Raw genomic sequence first — 14,737 nt, forward strand, 5'->3', positions numbered from 1 at the left:
CTCTAATACAAGCGTCAGTACTTCTTCCACTGATTCGGCCACTATACCACGAAAACGTGCACGTAGGATTACATCTGTTAGCAAGGAACGCAGCGAGAAGATTACACGGGCACTAGTTAAATTAATCGCATTTAACCGACTGCCTTTTAGTTTTTCTTCTAGTCCTGCTTTCCAAACATTTATGAAAGAAATCGAGCCTGGATACAAGTGCCCATGCAGTCAAACAGTACTACGCCGTTTACGTGCTCTTGAAGATGAAGTAAAAACCAAGATCCAATGTACATTAGATTTGTGCAAATTTATTGCTCTGGACACGGATTGTTGGACTTCTCGATCTCAAGAAGGTTATATGAATGTGAATGCTCACATCGTAAATAACGTATGGGAGCCACAAATATTCACGTTAAGTATGCAAGAACTTAGCGAAAAGCATACGGCGGAAAATTTAGCTGACAGCTTACAAAATGTTGCTGCTGAATGGCAAATTGACACCAAAATTGTACCCATTGTTCATGATAATGCAAGCAACATTGTTCTCGCAGTGAACAGCATGATGAACGTCGGATCCAGCTCTAGTTGTGCAGCACACACGATAAATTTAGCCGTGAGAGATGCGTTGAAGGAAGATAATATTTCCATCGTGCTTGCTAAAGGAAGTAAAATTGTTTCCCATTTTCATCATTCCGTCATTGCTTCACAAGCTCTTGCAAAAAAACAAGAACAATTAGGGCTTACCTCAACGAAAATTAATCTAAAGTGTTCGTACTCGATGGAATACAGATTTACTTATGGCTGAAAGACTTGTAGAGAATCGTAGCGCTATCACAGCTGTTCTTGGAGATCGAATCGTGACAACTCCTTTGCATGCTAAAAATTTAGAAATAAATGAAGATGAATGGAGTATGTTTGAAAATTTAATACCAGTTCTCAAACCACTTGAAATTACAACTACGGTACTATCCGGAGCTCCAGCATCAATGGTACGTCCAGTAATTCAAACTGTGATCGCTAATCATCTTTCTTGTGGAACTGAAGGCGTATCAAAAACGTTAGCAGAGGCGTTATCAATTCGTTTCCAAATGGAGTCACAGGAAAATATATCAGTTCGTCAAAAAGCATCATTTTTAGATCCTCGTCATAAAGATCTCCAGGCTGAACCAATGTTGCAACGGACCGCGATTAGAGAACTGATTGAACTAGAAGCAACATCTCTTATTCCAACAGGATCCGAATCGTCACAAAGCTTGTCAAATAGCGTACTAGACTATCTTTTTAAAAAGCCCGAAAACACGCATTTAACTTCGGCAGCTCAGCAGATCCAACTGTATCTTTGTGAGCCACAAATTGATATTAATATGGATCCCCTTCAATGGTGGAAATCACATGAAAAGAAATTTCCACAGTTGGCTCTGTTGGCGAAGAAATATTTATGTATTCCCGCGACATCCGTTGCGTCAGAGCGAATTTTTTCAACTGCGGGCAATATCGTTTCGCCACAACGGAGCTGCATGGCCTCTGAGAATGTTTCGACAAATGTTTTTATTTTTCAAAACAAATTTTTATTAGAGTAATAAAGCCATGTACTTTATTTTTTTGACAAAAAATATTTAGTTTTATTTAGTTTTTATTTTAGTTTTTTTTTAATTTTATATTTAGTTTAAAAATAATTTTGTTAACGAATTGTTAATTGTCTTAACAATTTTTATATAGATTAAAAACAAAATGTGTTGGACACCTAATTGATGAATTTTCGAAAATATTTCGAAAAACACGCAATTAAAGTTTCAGTGAATCTCTGACGCAATAAAATATTGTAACTTGGTAAATGTTTCAAATTGTAACAAGCGTTTTATTTTAAAATATTATAAAATGTTTAACCTTTAAGAAAATTGATTTTTTGAAAGTTTAAAAGTGATCTCCACTCTTAAAAACTATACATTAGCCAACGCGCGCTATTCTCGCTATATATATGTACACATACAAATTTTGCGATAAACAAATATAAATAACTCTCTCTCTCAACATCTATTCTTGATAAATATATATTTTTTTAAATAAGATAGATATATAAATACCAATTGCAATATTAATCTTTTAAGTGATAGATATATTTCAAACAACTATAACATATTGAGGACAAATATCGCAGTATGCGTTATTTGATAATTTCAGAACGAGAAATATTTCCGAAAACTCGTTTCATGTTTCAATAAGAACGGCTTAATTTTTTATTTAAAACTTTTCTATTTTAAATATGTAATAATTCATGTTATAATATTTCAAGATTGTAATTTAGGAATAATTACACATTTTTTTAGTATATATATTGACTAATTCTTTTTTTTTACAATATTTTTAGCGTCCTTTAAATGAATTCGACATTCGCACAAATATATTGTTCGAAACTTCGAAGCTTCGAAGGTTCGAATTTAACTTCGAACTGCGAAGCTTCGAAGGTTCGAATTTAACTTCAAACTTCGAAGCTTCGAAGGTTCGAAGTTGCCTTCGAAGCTTCGAATTCTTTCGAAGCTTCGAAGCTTCGAAGTTGTCAAAAGTAACAGCCCTAGTGTTTACTGTTAATGATAATTCTATTCTCACCGAGATTCCTTGCGTAAGCCGTCGAGAAGATTGTGAACAGATAGTAGATTCACTACGAACAAGATATCCGCAGAATTCATATGGGCAGCACCAAATTTGCGAGATTACCGCATGGCTTTGCGATCAGCCGTTGCATGATTATTGCGATGAGACGAACAGCACGAGGCTGTGTGGGAGATTACGTGGTTACGAACAGCACGAGGCTGTGTGTGTGGGAGATTGCGTGGTTACGAACAGCACGAGGCTGTGTGGGAGATTGCGGTTGTGACGAACAGCTCGAAGCTGTATGGGAGATTTCGGCGGACTGTTTTTTGATACACTGTTTCTGAGATTACCGCGACATTACTCTGATCTGATAACCGCGACTGTTGACTTACGTTACTCTGTTGATACCCCCAACTGTTTGATACACCGCTTCTGAGATTACCGCTATTCCTTTGCAAAAACCTCAGCTCAACGAGATCAACTGCGCGCTAGACATCCTTGCTCTGCGCTCCATTCATCCTTGCGTTCTACGTTCCTGTGATCTGCGCGCTAGACATTCTTGCTCTGCGCGCCATTTATCCTTGCGTTCTACGTTCCTGTGATCTGCGCGCTAGACATCCTTGATCTAAGCGCCATTCATCCTTGCGTTCTACGTTCCTGTCATCCTTGCGATCTACTTTGTCAACTGTTGACATTCCTGTTTTCTATTCTTACTCGGCGCAACACAAATCAGTTAACATAATACAACATAATTCAACATTTTTGCAATGAATCAGAAGCTTTTAAAATAAAGAACTCAGTTATATAAACTTTAACTTAATACGGGTTTTGTACGCTTTGATGAAAAAACTGAGTTAAATAAACTTAATACAGTTTTGCTATGTTCATTTAAACATAGTTACATAAGATTAACCACATTATATACTCTACGTAATATAATTGTACGTTTGCCTCTTTTAAAATTATTGTAATTGTAAAATTATAAAAAAATAACGTTTGCAAACCTTGAACATAAACAATAAACTCATATAGTCTCATTTTTGGTTTTTCAATTTTTGATAATTAGATGTACGGATATTTCTCACTTATCTTAAAGTTCAAATACAAATGATAATATTTTTCTTTGACATTTTGTAAAGTCATCCTGTGATAATGTACGAAGCTATGTTGTTAAATAATTACAAAAAGTTATCACTGGATCAGATTTTGTAGCGTTTATAGACTTATCTGTCGCTCTTATTTCTGACAATACAGATTGCTGAAGTAATGATAAGTCATCATTCTCTTTGTTAGTATTTATACGTCGTTTCTTTCCTGCTTGCAGATATACACATACATGCATACATAAGTATATAAGTAATTGAAATATATGTATAGAAAATATTAGGAATACAATATTCATAGATTTTATAAGTTATGTTCAGGATTGACTAACAAATTTATAATTTATTATCAGATGTTCAATAATTCTAGTTTTATGTTATAAGTAGCGTGTAACAACTTCGAGTCAAATTTATGTTTTCTTATTCAAGCGTTTCGCCTAAATACATATTATTGTTCGACAACGCGTCTCGTTTATGTATATTGTCGTGCTGGCTGCGTGGTCCCGTTCATCTTGACACGTTTGCGGAGCGTGACACGTGCGATCGCGGAATCAACACCCAACAAGGGCATCGCGCCGTTTTCCCTCGTGTTGGAAGTCGGAGCCAGCGGGCTCAGTCTGGTCTGTACGTCTTAAGAGATCACTCTCTGCGCCGAAATCGCATACGATCGATCGAAGTCAGTCTCGGCTATCCTGCGTGAAATCGAAGCAAGTGTCGCGGGAACGTTGTAATCGCCACCACCTGTTAATTACAAATACACGGTGCCACTGGAGTAATCAAAATTCTAAAACGGTGCATTATTTGCCCTACGAGTGTGCGTCAGCCAGATCTGAATCTGGACTCCCTCGCTCCTCGCTCCTTGCTTCATTACGCCTATGCACTGTCTCGCTTCCGCCTGTTATCCCTCTCGTTCTCTCTGAACGATCCCGGCAACCTCAGTTCAGCGTGAAAATCTGCTCCGCGCCCGAACATAAAAGTTGGTCCTTCGAGCCGGATGAGGTGAAATCTGTGCGGACTTAGTGCATACATACACTGACTGACTTCGTCTCTCTCATACTCGCCATCATGAGTGAGCTCTTAGTACAGCAGCAAGCTCTGCTGCACTCAATCTCTCGATCTCTTGAAAACTTCAAGAAGATTGGGAAGAATAACTACACCGCCGCAAAGATTCGGTCGAGAATAACCAGCCTTAAGGAGACGTGGTCGCAATGCGTTCAAGTTAACGCACAGCTGTTGCAAGCCTGCCCTGAGGACAACCGAGCTGCCTTTGACTACTTCAAGCACCATCAATTTGATGCAATCGAGGACATCTACCAAGGTACGCTGGACTACATGGTGGAGTGTCTGGAGGAGATTGAGCCGCCAAGGACATCCGACTCCGGGAGAGTCGACCTTTCATCATCAGGTCATGTACATCAGCGTGATTATTTATCATCCCTCTCGTTATCGCATCTGCCGCTGATCAACCTCCCTACATTTTCGGGAAAATGTGAAGAGTGGGAAAGCTTTCGCGACCGCTTCACGGCGCTCATTATCGATAACAAGGATTTGTCAGCATTCGCGCGCATGCATTTCTTGTCATCGAATCTTTCCGGTCGGGCACTCGAGTCAATTAAAAACATCCCGATTACCGCGGACAATTTCAAGGTCGCTTGGAAAACGTTAACGACTCGATTCGAAAACAAACGGTGTCTCGTCGAAGTACATGCTGCCGCATTATATAACCTTCCGACCGTTTCCCGCGAGTCATCATTTGAGCTAAACGAGCTGCGAGATAAGGCAAATCGCGCTGTTGCCTCATTAAAGAATTTGAAGCGGTCTCCAGAGGAGATGCTGAGCGACATCCTCGTATACAGCGTTTCACAAAAGTTAGATCCAGCGACACGCAAGGCGTGGAAGCTGAAAGGCGGGGATGACCCCACCATCCCGACATACGAGGATCTCGATCGGTTCTTAACGTCTCGCGCTCGCGCTCTAGAGGAGTTAACGCCGCTTAATATTTCGAAGACGAATCGGTCGCCAAAGGTGACTAGCGCAACTGCATCGCCGGCAGTTCCTAATTCATGCCCCATATGTAACGCGCCTCATTATTTAAATAAGTGTCAACAATTCATGAAGAAGAGTCCGAGTCAACGTCTGGAGATGGTTAAACGATTTAATCGATGTCTAAATTGCTTAAGCTCGAAACACGCCGCGCAATCTTGTACGAGCAAATACGCATGTAGAACGTGTCAGAAAAAGCACCACTCCATGCTCCACGTTGACGCTGCCTCATCTTCACTCAATTCAAGTGAGAATGTTATTTCGGTCCCTTCGACTACGCAGTCGGACGCGAATGATGCTCCGCCGTCAACGGCGGTTGCCTTATTTTCGAAATCAGACACTCATGCTCGATCTCCGGTTCTGCTAGCCACTGCGCGAGTTGAAATTCGCTCCCCCTCTTGTCGTTCATGTGTCGCGCGAGCGCTGCTCGATCAGGGGTCCGAGGTGACATTCATAACGGGAAGACTTGCTCTAGTCTTAAAAGTGCGTCGCATTAAAATGCCTATTTCAATCTCAGCCGTCGGCTGCGTCGATGCCGGCACGTGTCGCTATGCCGCGCAGATCGAAATCCATCCGATAGGACGATCACATCCGGGCTTAACGACTATGGCTTCAATACTAAACTCGCTCACAAATTATTCTCCCGCTCCTATATCGCCTTATAATTCATGGAGTCATCTCGCCGATCTCACTCTCGCAGATCCGGATCCTATGAACTCCGACCCCATAGACATCCTTATAGGTGCCGATCTATATAGTGAGCTCATTCTCGACGGGGTACGTAAGGGAAGCAGCGGCCAGCCCATCGCTCAAAATACAATTCTCGGATGGGTACTCTCGGGTCCGACGTCTACGCTGCCGTCGTCAAGTCGAACGATCACCGTTCAGCATTGTTCGAGCTCGCTCTCTCTCGATCGGGAGCTTCGAAACTTTTGGGAGGTCGAGGAAGTTCCTCGGCTCACGACATTGAGTCCAGAGGATCAGCAATGTGAGGAGCATTTTCTCAATACTCATTCTCGCTGTTCCGATGGCCGCTATGTCGTGCGCCTCCCCTTCAAACGGGGCCCTCCGATCGCCATCGGAGACTCTTATCATATCGCGGAACGTTGCTTAAAAAGCCTGCATCGGCGGCTGTCAAATAATGTCGAGTTGAAGACGGAATACACGGAGTTCATGAGAGAGTACGAGCGACTCGGACACATGCGACAATGTCCCCTCTCCGCGCCCTCCTCCGATCAATGCGTCTACATCCCACATCATGCAGTCATAAAGGACCATAGTGTAACTAGTCATTTGAGAGTCGTTTTTAATGCTTCAAGCCCCAGTTCAAACGCCACTTCCCTTAATGATCCTCTGTTGACCGGCCCGAAATTGCAAACAGACTTAGCCGCGGTCCTTCTAAGGTGGCGCCAGTTTAGATACGTGTATTCCGCGGATATCGCGAAAATGTATCGACAGATCCAAGTGGATCCACGTGATATTGACTACCAGTGAATCTTGTGGATGGACGACAACGCGATCATAAAGGCGTATCAACTATTAACAGTGACATACGGTACTGCCTCCGCTCCGTATCTGGCGTTACGCACGCTGCTCCAGCTCTGCGAAGACGAAGGTCGTGACTTTGCATTGGCGGTTGCAATTCTTCTAGACAATCGTTTCGTCGACGACGCCCTTTTCGGCGCCGATGATATCCCTCTCCTGCGCCAGATGCGCGATCAATTGTGCGCATTGTTACGTCGCGGACAATTCGAGTTGAGGAAATGGTCAAGCAATTCGCCAAAGTTGCTTGATGATATTGCTATTGAGAATCACGGGCTAGCATGTAGTAAAACGTTGCAGATCAATGAACAATTAAAGATTCTTGGAGTCAGCTGGAGTCCCTCTCTGGATGTTTTTCAGTTTCAAGTATCAATTCCATCGTCTCCCTCAAAGACCAAGCGGGCGATTCTTTCTACGATCGCCAAACTTTTTGATCCACTGGGTAACGCCAGTGACCATCTCCGCCAAAATCTTTCTGCAACAATTGTGGCAGCTTAAGCTTGACTGGGATGAGGCTCTCCCGAGTCCTCTCTTAACGCAATGGGAAACGATACAAGCGTCCTTAACAGAGCTCGATGGCCTTCAGCTTGAGCGCTGGATACGTCGGGGGTCAGATACGGTACAATGTGAACTTCACGGGTTTTGCGATGCGTCCACAGCAGCCTACGCTGCCGCCGTCTATATTCGCGTCACTTCTTTTGCTGGAGAAATTATCACCATGTTGTTAGTCGGGAAATCCAAGGTTGCTCCAGTAAAGTCGTTAAGTGTCGTTAAGTGTCCCACGTCTCGAGCTGTTGGCTGCCGTTTTATTGTCCAAATTAATGGAGTTTGCTCGAACGTCGCTTCGTCTCTCTAATGTGCCATGCCACTGTTGGACGGATGCTAAGGTCGTACTCGCTCGGTTAGCGCAACATCCCTCGAACTGGAAGACCTTTGTATCGAATCGCGTTTCCGAGATTCAGACTCGACTTCCATCCGCCTCATGGCGACACGTTCCCACCGATGAGAATCCTGCTGACTATGCGTCTCGAGGGATTCACGGCCATCGGATTGCGGCTCACCATTTATGGTGGCACGGACCATCGTGGTTGCGACTTCCGCTGTCCGAGTGGCCTCCGCTAGTCGACCTATCGTCGCATGAAACCTCCGTGGAAGAGAATCCGCGAACTCTCTCACATCTCAGTAAAGCTGTTGAACCGTGGGATCTCGCGTCTCGGTACTCGTCGTGGCCGAGACTCATAAGAATCACAGCCTACACTCTCCGTTTTATCTCTCGGTTACGCAATCACTCATGGTCTTGCGCCACTGCCAAAGAGAGCCCGTCGGCGCTTTCAGCGGACGAATGCCGAATCGCGCGCTCATTCTGGCTCAAACGTATACAAGAGGAAGTCTTTCCCCTCGAACGATCAGCTCTTTTGAACAAACGTTCAGTCTCATCCAAGAGCCCTCTGCTATCACTCAATCCTTTCCTCGACGAAGAGGAAATAATTCGCGTTGGCGGGCGGCTGGCCAACGCCCCAATTCGATTTCAAACGCAACATCAAATTATATTAGCCTCTCATCCCTTGGTTACGTTAATAGTGCAGCATGCTCATCTGCGCTCTCTCCACGCCGGGACGCAGCTCACCGTGGCCACGTTACGCCAAGACTTCTGGCTCCTTCGAGCTCGAAATATCGTCAAATCAGTTATTCACCGTTGCGTTGTCTGCACTCGCGAAAGAGCCATAGTGCCCACCCAGCTTATGGGAAATCTTCCCCACGTGCGCGTCTCTCCTCCCACTCGCGCATTTCTTCACTGCGGTTTAGACTACGCCGGTCCGGTGTTAATTAGAGCCATGTCCGGCCGCGGAATCGCATCTTGAAAGGCATACATCGCCCTGTTCGTTTGCCTGGCCACCCGTGCGATCCATTTGGAAGTTGTCGAGGGGTATTCAACACCGGCATTCCTGGGAGCTTACTCCCGATTTTGCGCTCGTCGAGGGCTTCCTGAATCAATTTATTCTGACAATGGCACGACCTTCGTCGGAGCAGATCGCGAGCTGACCACCGCGTTTCGCGCGTCTCTCCGGGATCCGAATTTTTTAAATAAGACTGCTTCGGATCGCGTATCGTGGCATTTTATACCTCCCTCCGCTCCCCACTTCGGCGGCCTATGGGAGGCTGGCGTGCGCAGTGTAAAACATCACCTTCGCCGCGTTGTAGGGTCCCACACTATGACCTTTGAAGAGTTCTCTACTCTTTTGTGCAATATCGAAGCCTGCCTCAATTCCCGGCCGCTCGCTCCCCTCACGGACTCCGCCGACGATTGTGAGCCGCTCACTCCCGGCCATTTTTTAATAGGATCCGCCCTCACTGCTAGTCCTGAGCCCTCACTCCTTAACGTTAAGGAAAATCGCCTGTCGCGCTGGCAGCTAGTGCGACAACTTACCGAGCGTTTCTGGAAAAGTTGGCAAACCGATTATGTCAACACGCTACAACAAAGAGCGAAGTGGCGTCGGGTTGTCACTGACGGTGTTCGCGTGGGCCGTTTGGTATTGATTCAGAATCCTGCGCTTCCGCCTTGCAAATGGGAGTTAGGACGCATAACTCATTGTCACGCGGGCCAGGATGGCTTAGTTCGAGTTGTAACTGTAAAAACCGCGTCTTCCGAGTACAAGCGCCCGATAGGAAAGCTCTGTTTAATACCAATCGATCTCGAACACAGCGATAATCAAATGTAATTGTGATTTGACATACTGTTCGCCTCGAACGCCTCTCTCCTCATTGTAAACCGTATATGGAACCGAGGGTCTCGAGGCGGGCGGTATGTTGAAGACTAGACAATTCGGAACGATTGTTTCAAATTTATATTCAATGCGTCAAGTTCAATTCATAACATATGTAAGTGACATATCGATCGCCTCGCCTATCCTTCCTTCGACTCTTCTTTATGGTCGACCATCTCTGGCCGCTACATGAGGAGGCCTTGCTCCTTTCAAGATCAGCAAACCTTTCGAAACGATAGTTTCGAGGCGGGCGGTATGTTCAGGATTGACTAACAAATTTATAATTTATTATCAGATGTTCAATAATTCTAGTTTTATGTTATAAGTAGCGTGTAACAACTTCGAGTCAAATTTATGTTTTCTTATTCAAGCGTTTCGCCTAAATACATATTATTGTTCGACAACGCGTCTCGTTTATGTATATTGTCGTGCTGGCTGCGTGGTCCCGTTCATCTTGACACGTTTGCGGAGCGTGACACGTGCGATCGCGGAATCAACACCCAACAAGGGCATCGCGCCGTTTTCCCTCGTGTTGGAAGTCGGAGCCAGCGGGCTCAGTCTGGTCTGTACGTCTTAAGAGATCACTCTCTGCGCCGAAATCGCATACGATCGATCGAAGTCAGTCTCGGCTATCCTGCGTGAAATCGAAGCAAGTGTCGCGGGAACGTTGTAATCGCCACCACCTGTTAATTACAAATATACGGTGCCACTGGAGTAATCAAAATTCTAAAACGGTGCATTATTTGCCCTACGAGTGTGCGTCAGCCAGATCTGAATCTGGACTCCCTCGCTCCTCGCTCCTTGCTTCATTACGCCTATGCACTGTCTCGCTTCCGCCTGTTATCCCTCTCGTTCTCTCTGAACGATCCCGGCAACCTCAGTTCAGCGTGAAAATCTGCTCCGCGCCCGAACAAGTTAAAACATTCATTTGAAAATTTGTCGTACCTGTATTCTTGCAGCTGCTATTCGGTATCTGTATATTTTTTAATATTTCAGATTTTTCTCTCTTTATGGACGGTTTTTTCTTTTGTTGTGTTGGTGAATAATCTGATGTTACCGATCTACGTTGATTAGAATAATCAACATTTTGTTGCTCGATATAATGTTTATCACTATTAGTACTGCAAGATGCAAGTGGTTGTATGTTACTGAATGTCCTGAAAATTAATTAATTTAAACATCTTACTTAAAGACTATCATATAATAATATTATTTACGAACTTTCTACGCGTTACTGTTGGTCTAAAAAATCCTAGCAATTCAAAATATGGGCATAATACTGGTTTAACCTTAGCTTCAGCACCGCTTCTACTTGGAATATACTTTTGCTGTTCGCTTAATTTCCTGACGTAAGTATCTCGTAAATTACGCCACTTAGTATTCGCAGTACCTGGATGTAAATCTTAAAAAAAGAAAAAAGACATAATATCCATATATAGCAATTCTAAAAATATAAAAATTTCTAATTAATATATATAAAGTCCGTTAAGATATGCAATCAATAGACAAAGGAAAGACCCATTTACGGTCCAAGCTTAGATCTTAGGTAGCTTAATAATGTTTCCATATTATACGAGTATTTATTAAATTAATATGTTGGAAAATACGCGTATAATATAAAAATATTATTAAGCTACTTAAGGTCCAAGCTTGGACCGTAAATGGCTTTTCCTTTTGTTTATTGATTAGAAAAATATATATTTTCCTTCTTTTCTACAAAAATTGAACAAGTTACTTAATATTTCATAAATCTCTGACCATAAAAATTTAGTCACAGTTGGACCTCGTTTTTCATATGGTAAAGTACTGTTCCACAATGGTGCCCGCTTAAAGACTTCATTAATTAATTCTTCTCTATTGTAGACTTCATTAAACAGAGGAGTTTCTTCAATTGGTGATGTCATCAAATTTGAATCTTTATCAGAGTTTGCATCCAACAATTCACACACATGATCATCTTTCATTACATATAAGCCACAATCTACGCAAAGCTTGTACTAAAATGTGTTGTACTAAAATTAAATGTTATATACACTAATTTATTAAATAATATAAATGTAAAAAAAATGATAAAACATACATAACCTAGAATACATTTAAATACATTTTATATTAAGCTTTATTAATTACCATATTGTCATTCATTATGTAATCAAAATTCTTCTTAATATTCTTGTTTGGCGTATCGCCGTGTATATAGTTGTAGCTGTACATAACTAGATTAGTAGTTAGATTAGTCGTACTTGTTCTTTTCGTTACTCTTGCGCGAAACGTCGGTGGTAAAAATCTATGCGACTCACCTATTGGTGCTGCCATCGCCCATCCACCAACGGCACCCATTACCCCCCCAAAAAAAGAGGAGCACCTACTCGCCCGCGGCATGTTTCAGGGCCGCGGGCACTCATCGTCACGCTGTCGTGAAGAACTCATCGCTACGCAGTCGTGAAGCACGGATCAAAAACCTACGAAAAAAAACCAACCGCATGTTCGCCGATCTCTCGCATGCCTCGCCTGCTTGCTCGCTTGCCTACTTGCGTGTGCCTGCTCTCGCGTGCCTGCTTTCGCTATCTACGCTATCCACGAAGGGGCCACGGACCGAACGAGAATCGGTGGACGGTAGGGGACGACCGGCAAACTACGGTGAGTTACTTTTTGCTTTTCGCCATTCGTTGCACGTGCACATCTTGCTCTTTTGCTTTACAATTAGTCGTGAGGGGATTTTCGCCTCCGGGGGACCCCTTGCTCAATTCTTCTTGATCCTTCTTTCTCTTTTTCTTCTGATAAACTACATGACGTGCTTCTTTATAAGTGTGTCGTACGTCGTACGAAAAACTTGACAAACATTTCGTACGACGAGCAGCATCGTACGATGAAAATGTCACGTGATACACTCTCCAGAAATCGAGCTCCCCTATTGGATATCGGACGTCGTACGTCGGACGCCGGACTCTGTGTGAATCCTCCATAACATTTGCTCTTTCTTAACAAATTATCGGACGAATGTGCATCGGCGCAAAAACAAAGAATTTGTTCGTTACTGTTTTCCACCATCATTTCCCCAGGAAATAAGTCTCACGTAGGCAAAACTTTGTGAAACCAACCGTATTTGATTATTTCGTAAATTCTGTGACCAGGCACAAATCATAAGAAACTCTTTGATACAAAAAACAGGGTTGGATTGCGTCACGTCTCAGCGCTCACCCTAACTGTTTCTGTCTTTACTCCCTTCCCTCCCTCCCTCTCGTGGCAAGACGCTCTTGAAAATTCCGCTTTCTATCTTCGACATCTCAGCATCCTAACCTTTTTTGAGTTTAGCGTCGTCTACCACGTGCTTCCGCCAAAATGACGCTGGACACCTTAGGTAGGGGAGAGCCAATCAAACGCTGAGCAGCTACGTGGACGAATGTAGCTCAACACACCACACGTAAAAAAAAACAAATAAATTAATTAAAAGACAGCGATACGAGTCAAGCGCGGTACGTGGTGCGCAACTAGAGAATTAATAGTTATAGAAGTAGCGAATTACAATGTATATACGTATATACATATATTCCAACTTAATAAACTGCGCGCCGATTATTTGTCGGACTTAAAACACAGCTATCGTTGGAACATTAATACCCTTCCCTCCCCGGAATTAAATCTATACGATTAAATTATTTAAAATTGTAAAGAAATTATTGCGAAAAATATTACCTCAGCCAGGATTCGAACCTGGAACCTTCCTCATTCCGTGAAGGGCGTCGTACCAATTCGACTACCGAGGCATGTGGTAATATTTATCGCAATAACCGCGTTGATAAGTTTAATTAATTTATTGACATTTTCACGAGTCTAATGATATATTTAAAAAAAAAAAACAAAGATCTGGCTGCAATCTTGAAAGAACCTCTTCCAGAATTAAACTAAAAATGTATAGTTTAAGTCACGTAAAATATGGTTTTTTGTTGATTTTTTTGGAACGCAGACCTAGAAAAAATGGTCTTCGCCATAATTATAACCTAAAGCTCGCCTTTGTACCCGCGTGATGGCTCCCCTCCTCGCTAAAATCCTCTTGCCGCCGAAATTCCCTCGCCCCGCACCTCCGCGCGGAGCACCATGGTCTCGAACCGGCCTTCCTATACTACCCTTTTATCCTTTTAAGGTCCTGCGGTGTAGGACGGCGGACCAGGTCTCCTGGCTCATCCAGTCAGGTCTACTGTGTGGACCTCGGCGTTGTTTTACAATGGCCTCCGCTGAGTCCACGACGACTGTTTTCAGCCTGACCCACATATCATTGACTGACTCCGATAAATCCGTCTCCATTCCTAGAAGCCTAGTCCCCATGTCCCGCTTGAATTGCGGCATTACATCAGCATGCATGTGTAGTGCCCTGTTGTTACTAGCTTTATGGACGACTTTGAGCTGGCCTTTAAACTCCGCAACTGATGGTCGCTTCTGTAATCCGCCCCGGGTAATGTCTTGGTATTAGTAATGGATGAGCGCCATCTGGTGTTAATTAACACGTAGTCAATTTCGTTTCGGTATGTACCTCCTGGTGACGTCCACGTATACAACCGCCGTAGGTGTGTCTTGAACCAAGTATTCATGATGGTAAATTGATTACTTATGCAGAATTGCAGGAGCAATTTTCCTCTCTCATTGCGGACCCCCAGACCGTACTTCCCTACTGTTTGGCTAAGGTGTGTATCGTCCGTAGTT

The 14,737-nt window shown here is 43.4% G+C and overlaps 2 protein-coding genes across 2 annotated transcripts; one reads left to right on the forward strand and one right to left on the reverse strand.

The window, feature by feature from the left end:
* The first annotated feature begins 3,966 nt into the window (after positions 1–3,966).
* On the forward strand, positions 3,967–7,223 carry LOC139817746 (uncharacterized). Its single transcript, XM_071786039.1, has one exon. The coding sequence runs from the start codon at positions 4,752–4,754 to the stop codon at positions 7,221–7,223; it is 2,472 nt and encodes an 823-aa protein (XP_071642140.1). The 5' UTR covers positions 3,967–4,751.
* Positions 7,224–10,609: 3,386 nt separating this feature from the next.
* Positions 10,610–12,181, reverse strand: LOC139817747 (uncharacterized). The gene is made up of 5 exons (XM_071786040.1): positions 12,167–12,181; positions 11,772–12,033; positions 11,258–11,438; positions 10,982–11,193; positions 10,610–10,719 (listed from the first exon to the last, which is right to left on the reverse strand). The coding sequence occupies exons 1-5, from the start codon at positions 12,179–12,181 to the stop codon at positions 10,610–10,612; spliced, it is 780 nt and encodes a 259-aa protein (XP_071642141.1).
* Between the last annotated feature and the right edge of the window lie 2,556 nt (positions 12,182–14,737).

The sequence above is a fragment of the Temnothorax longispinosus genome, chromosome 8 (genome assembly GCF_030848805.1).
Source record: "Temnothorax longispinosus isolate EJ_2023e chromosome 8, Tlon_JGU_v1, whole genome shotgun sequence".
In the NCBI taxonomy this organism is placed as follows: domain Eukaryota; kingdom Metazoa; phylum Arthropoda; class Insecta; order Hymenoptera; family Formicidae; genus Temnothorax; species Temnothorax longispinosus.

What these genes read in the sequence shown, in the direction of transcription:
- LOC139817746 (XM_071786039.1), top strand. Translation starts at nt 4,752, where the DNA reads ATGAGTGAGCTCTTAGTACAGCAGCAAGCTCTGCTGCACTCAATCTCT.
- LOC139817747 (XM_071786040.1), bottom strand. An exon ending in AGAGATTTATGAAATATTAA is followed by an intron (nt 11,439 to 11,771) that starts GTAACTTGTTCA and finishes TCTTTTTTTAAG; the next exon opens with ATTTACATCCAGGTACTGCG. An exon ending in TAGCAGCTGCAAGAATACAG is followed by an intron (nt 10,720 to 10,981) that starts GTACGACAAATT and finishes TGTAATTAACAG; the next exon opens with GTGGTGGCGATTACAACGTT.